We start from the raw sequence: 6,523 nt of genomic DNA on the forward strand, positions 1-6,523 counted from the left end.
GCTTAGGTGTAGGAGGGCCTGCCTGGATCTGGTGATCGTAGTCCCATCTAGAGGGGACGGGGCACTCTGAGTCCGGGCAGGGCTCCTTTGTTGGCACGTCCTCCCCGCTGGCTCCCTCAGCACCAGCGTACTCCAGCCATGGGACCCAAGGCTGCTCGGGCTCCAGGGATGTGACACCAGCCCAGGTCACCAGGCCTGAGGGTAACAGAGTAGGCATTTCTTTCCTTACTTTTTTGTGAGTTGTTTTTCATTTAACTTTTACTTTAACTTGGAGTAGACTTGATTTACAATGTTGTTTTTGTTTTAGGTGTACAGCAACTTGATGCAGTCATAGATATCCATATGTCTATTGTTTTTCGAATTCTTTCCCCATTTAGGTTATTACAGAGTGCTGAGTAGGGTTCCCTGTTCTGTATAGTAGGTCCCTGTTGATGATCTATTTTATATGTGTGTGTGTGGGTGTGTGTGTGTGTGTTTGTGTGTGTGTGTTAATGCCAACCTCCTAATTTATCCCCACTGCCCACCTTTCCCCTTTGGTAAACATAAATGTCTTTTTGAAGTCTGCCAGCCTGTTTCTGTTTTGTCAAGTTGTCATTTGTATCAATTTTTACATTCCACCTATAAGTGTTATCCTATGATATTTGTCTTTGTCTGACTGTGTTCACCTAGTTTGATCACCTCTACATCCATCCATTTTGTTGCAGATGGCATTATTTCATTTTTTTAATGGCTGCATCATATTTCATATATATGTACACCACATCTTCTTGAGCACCTAACATGAGCCAAGTATTATTGTGTGGAGTTTATATTCCTTATCTCAATGGTATAATAGCTCTCTGCAGTAAGGGGTTATTATGGTCACAATTTTTTTCCCCATAAATAAATAAATAAATATGTTTATTTATTTATTTATTTATTTATTTAGCCTGTGTTGGGTCTTCGTTCCTGCACGTGGGCTTTCTCTAGCTGCGGCGAGTGGGGCCTACTCCTCGTTGCGGTGCACAGGCTTCTCATTGCGGTGGCTTCTCTTGCCGCGGAGCACAGGCTCTAGGTGCGCAGGCTTCAGTAGTTGTGGCTCGAGGGCTCAGTAGTTGTGGCTCACGGGCTCTAGAGCTCAGACTCAGTAGTCGTGTCGCACAGGCTTAGTTGCTCTGGAGCATGTGGGATCTTGCCGTGTCCCCTGCATTGGCAGGCGGATTCTTAACCACTGCGCCCCCAGGGAAGTCCTATTGTCAGAATTTTACAAATGAATACGTGGGGGTATACTGAGAGGTTTGAATTCAAATTCAGTGAGTATGTCTCCACGTGTGACCATGGTTGCACCACTTTCGTTTTTCATCTACCCCTATTGCTGTTTTGTGCCCCACTCTAGGTTCTTGAGGTAGGTATCCCAGGCTTCTCTCTCTTCACTACTCCTGGCCCTGCCGCTGAAAGACCTCCCGTGACCTGGCTCCATACACGGAGCCTGGAAGGGCCAGTCGCAGCCTCTGTCTTCCCTTCCATACTCAGAGCTGAAGATCTTACTCAGAGGCCTTACTGGTGAGGAGTCAGACACTTACAGAAAATAATAGGAACAAAAGACAGAAAAGTTGGGGAAAGCAACTTTAGAATTGATCAGAGCCTGGCGACGGGGAAGAAGGCTAGAGAACCATGCTGGCTGGCAATCGATGTTACCTAAATGAGTGTGTATGTGAAGATCTGATCGTTTATGTAGCAGAGCCAACTGTTGAGATAGGCATGTATGACAAGAAGCTGATAGCTGCTTGGACTTGCTAAAAATTGAATTACTTTTAAGCAATACAGTGTTTAGTGAGGAGAAGTGGCTATGCCTCAGTATATTTCCAATGCCAAGAATATGCTGGTACCTAATTAGGCACCTGAGTCTTGTGCCACCCTGTGATAGAATCTGCATTGCATGCCATCCATGCCAGGAGAACCAACCACCAGTCCAGCAACTGGAATGGATGAGAAGCCCTCAAGTGGACACTGTAAGGTGGAGGGTTATTGAGATAGTACCTGAAACAATGTCCTGAGAGCACCACGTTGCTGGATTTGACGTTAATAAAGCTTTTGCTCCAGGCATATTGATACCTCAGAAAAGCCTGTGTAATTATAACAAAATTAGAAGTTTATTTTTTCTTTATTGAGTGTTGTAGTACAATGGGAACTGACACAGCAAAATTTGTTAACATTGCTAGAAAGTGGGTTACGTCCTTCTAAATTTCACTGCGTCTACCAACTTGTAGGCAATAGGGATATGGTACGACCAATTTAAATTTTATATTTTAAAATACCACTCAGAAATGTTGAACTTAATATGATGATTTGAGCACAGACATCCAACTCTCTAATTCCCCATCCTTGTGACTGATCTTGTCCTGAAAAGAATACAAAAGAGAAGAGAACAAATAACAAGACTACCTTTTGCCTCAATTCTTAAGGACTTTTCTTCATTCTTAAAGACTTGTGTAGATGGATCTGAATTGATCGTGAGGGATGACTCAAAGCCTTTTCTGAGAAAGTTTCTGTTTCTTAGGCAGCAAGTAGAGGAGATTTGAGCAAGGTTTTATTAATGTCCCTGAGTTTGGAGGAGCTAGGAGGGCATACTGAGTGACTGTTGAGGGACCAGATGAGAATGTCAGTATTTGTTGCAATAGCTCAGTAGTAATAGAAGCTCTATTAAACAAAGCCAAAGATGGACAGGTCTTCTCTCTGACTATCCTATTCTGAAGAATGGGACAAAGAAGGAAAGTACACACAACATGGCCAGATCACAGGGCTTCTCGGTCAAAGAGAAAACTGATAAAGCCAGTACCTGGTGGGTTGGCCTCATCAAATGTGAGAGACACTCTGTAGGTTCCCCTCAATTCCTGAATTCTGGTCGATCTTTATTTTTTTTGCGGTACGCGGGCCTCTCACTGTCGTGGCCTCTCCCGTTGCGGAGCACAGGCTCCGGACGCACAGGCTCAGCGGCCATGGTTCACGGGCCCAGCCGCTCTGCGGCATGTGGGATCTTCCCGGACCGGGGCACGAACCCGTGTCCCCTGCGTTGGCAGGCGGACTCTCAACCACTGCGCCACCAGGGAAGCCCAAGAATAATTTTTAGAAGACACTAGTTGTCTCTAAGAAACATTAAGTGGAACACAGGTCACTATGAAAATACATCACTTTGCCAGTTTGCTTCATAATTTACTTTAAAAAGTTGTGTAGCTTTCATCATACGTGACTTATACAAATGTCTTAATAAGCATTTTTAAAAGTTTAAAGGTATTTCTAAAATCGAATAGATTCTTTTGATTTTTTTTTAAACCTTTAGCCCTGTTGTTACATTTACTGTGTATCAGTGTAAGAGACTGAGTTTGTGTGAAGGATACAAATTTACACACATTTTATAGCAACTTATACCCTAACATCTACAAAATTCACATTTATAATACAAGCAAGTACAAAGCCAGGATAAAACTGTTGAATTCCAAAAAGCCAAACTGTATACTATTTTTATTTTGTCCCCTTAAAAAAAGTTCAGCTTCGGCACCAAATTCATAAAGCCCTCTTAGAAGTTTGGGAAAAAAAATTCCAGATATATTTCAGCAAACACAAACAGTTTTTCTGTGCTGGTGAAGTAAAGGATTTCCCATTTTCTTCTGGCCCCTGAGTCTGCGTCCCATGGTAAGTTTAACAGAGTTCTTTCGCCGTGAGTTTGTCGGGAGGCTTGCAGGCTGAGCACCGCTGCTTCAACTTAAATCATTTTGTCTATGCTTCTTCACAAGAGGGCCAGAGTTGGATTCTTCTAATGTCCTTTTGAAGTTTGTTGGAGGGGTTCTTTCAACTTCTTGAGCTTTCATTTGACCTGGGATCGACATCTCTAAGTTTTTTTGGTCCATGATGGTGTTTGTTGAATTGGTAGGCACAAGGCCAACTGACAGGCTATTATTCAAAGCATCATGTATCCTTAAAGTCAGGGCTTTAGTGCAGTTTTCTTCAAGTGGCTCTGGATCTTTTGAGGATATGACTGCAGCCTGGACATTCCCTCGAGCTATCTCAGTTGCGACTTCTAAATAATTCTCTGAGAAGGCATTACTACGAACAAGAGCAGGTATGTGGTCCTTAGAGTTCAGCCTTGGCCATGGGTCCTCCTCCAGTGACTTGACTGGTGGTGTAGAACATGGAGAAGGAGTCATCACGCAGGTTTCTTGACTATTATAGGAAGGGCCATCAGTCAGGTTCAGATAGAGCTCGTCTTCATTGGTGAAATCTCCCTGAGTGCCCACTCCTGGAGAGATGCAGATTACTATGGCACTAGTATTATCCGCTCGAAGCCTACGCTGCCTCCAGCGGCCTAGAGCTCGATTCACAAGCATTTTGGCACAAGACTGTCCATGCTCACCCATCAGGTATTTTATCTCCTCTTGGTCCTGGCACATTGAGATGGCATCTTGAGGTGGAATCATATTCCAAAGACCATCACTCCCCAAGATAATATACTTGTGCTTCTGGGGATCAAGAGTGTGGACACTTGTGTCTGGTTCAGGTGACACCACAAACTCACCACTGAAGAAATCATAGCTCCAGAAATCCCCAAGTGCTCTTGCTACTGCCAGAAATGGAATCTGGTCAATGACTGTGCTCCTTCTCACAGGTCCACTGTGAGTGAGCCGAGGTCGTTTCCAAACGACACGATTCACCCCAGACTTGTTCATCACGCTCCCACCAAGTCCTTCAATTCGTTCTCTTTCCTTGGGAAGTTCTGGCTTATGGTCCTGTGTCACCTCCACAGCTCTGACAAAATCATCCTTTGGGTCATCCTGCATTCCAAGAACCACCCCTGAGTCACCCACATGAGCTACATACATCTTCAGGCCCCGTATGATGACCACACTGGCAGTTGTCCCTGACGTGCTGGGAAGACCTTTCATAGTCTTTGGCCATTCTGCCAGTTTCTTCCACATGGCGAGATGACAAGCGAGGAAGCCTTTGCGGATGGCAGCGCACACCTTCGCCGGCTCGGAAGAGGTGAAGCCCTTCTGCTTCTTGATGAAACCCCACAAGTGCTCCCGGGCAAACTGTGCCGCCTCCCGCCCGCCGTGCCCGTCGCACACGGCGAAAAAGGCCACTGAGGAACGACGGCGACAGCAGCAGCCGGGAGCCGGCGAGGCCCCGGCGTCCGGCGGCGCGTCGCAAGCCTCTCGGGCTGCCACCGCCGGGCCTTTCCCCGAGATTTCGCCGCCAGGAAAAGCCAGCGGTGACCGCTGCGGAGGCAACGGCTGAGAGAGAGACCGCCGCGGCGAGGGTTCTTCTTCAGCCGTGGGCTCGGGCTCCACCACGATCTGAGTAACGTCCTCCATGTGCTTCCTCCCGCCCTGGTCTGAGAAGACGCTCACTCCCAGGGAGTACAGCCCCGCCATGGCAGGCTGGCCGAGATCCCGCCGGTCCCACGCAGCCCGCCGAATGCGGCAGTGGGATGCACACTCGGCGCTCGCCGGCCAACTATTGTTTATCTTCGACTACGTCGAGAAGGGGGAGGGGCGCGCACGAGGTCGAGACTTGTCCGCCAGAGCTGGGCAGAAGCGCCAGGGGGAAAGGAGCCGACCAGCTGCGTCTGCGCAGTGCGCCTCCCGGGAGGGTTGTTCTTCACACTCTGTTGAAGTCAGGCTTGGCCATGAGACTTGTTTTGGCCAATGCAAAGTGACCCTGACCCAGCCTCATGCACAGCATCCCGTTCCCTTTGAGTAGAACGCCTCCCCTCCCCGAGTTGCCTACTTAGAGAGCTGCTACTCATCCCAAACAGTCAGCTGGCTCAGAAGCCTCAGCCCACCTATTCAGGCAGGTGTCAAGAGCAGCCTGCTCATTCCTTTGTGGTAGCTCTGGTCATATTATTCACTTCCACACCTTCTCTCTCCCACCTGGAGATCCTTGTGGGCAGAGGATAATGTTCTAGTCATCTTTGTCACCCTGGCACCTTATATAGTTCATGGCACATAGGAGATACTTAATAAATCTTGGATCAAGTGAGTGAGTGAAATGATTTCTGCAATCAGTAGTTACAGCATATATTGGACAGTTCAAGCACGTCAACATTCATTTATTCGGCAGACATTTATTAAGCTCATTCTTTGTGCCAAGCATCGTGATAGGTGCCAAGATTACATTTGTGAATAAGTCCTGGCATCTGTCCTCGTATTGCTTAGGAAACCTACAAGAAGATAGACAGCCATATACAGTGGAAGGCAGGAGTCTGGCAAGAAATACAGTTTCATGAATCCCCCCCACATTGAAAGATCAGAGAGCAGAATAGAGGAGTGGGGTGGGGGACTTCCCTGGTGGTGCAGTGGTTAAGAATCCGCCTGCCGTTGCAGGGGACACAGGTTCGAGCCCTGGTCCAGGAAGATCCCACATGCTGCGGAGCAACTCAGTCCGTGTGCCACAACTACTGAGCCTGCGCTCTAGAGCCCTCAAGCCACAACTACTGAGCCCACGAGCCACAACTACTGAGCCTGCGTGCCACGACTACTGAAGCCTG

The 6,523-nt window shown here is 47.4% G+C and overlaps 1 protein-coding gene across 1 annotated transcript; it reads right to left on the minus strand.

The window, feature by feature from the left end:
• Positions 1-3,513: 3,513 nt before the first annotated feature.
• Positions 3,514-6,503, minus strand: LOC308624475 (protein phosphatase 1D-like). Its single transcript, XM_081247716.1, has one exon. It carries the CDS (start codon positions 5,406-5,408, stop codon positions 3,738-3,740), a length of 1,671 nt encoding a protein of 556 aa, XP_081103842.1. The 5' UTR covers positions 5,409-6,503; the 3' UTR covers positions 3,514-3,737.
• Positions 6,504-6,523: the final 20 nt, after the last annotated feature.

This window comes from Mesoplodon bidens, assembly GCF_964165515.1.
Source record: "Mesoplodon bidens genome assembly, chromosome: 10".
NCBI classification, from domain to species: Eukaryota; Metazoa; Chordata; class Mammalia; order Artiodactyla; family Ziphiidae; genus Mesoplodon; species Mesoplodon bidens.

Bases quoted from the DNA above. Each gene is read 5' to 3' on its own strand.
- LOC308624475 (XM_081247716.1), bottom strand. From the start codon at position 5,408: ATGGCGGGGCTGTACTCCCTGGGAGTGAGCGTCTTCTCAGACCAGGGC.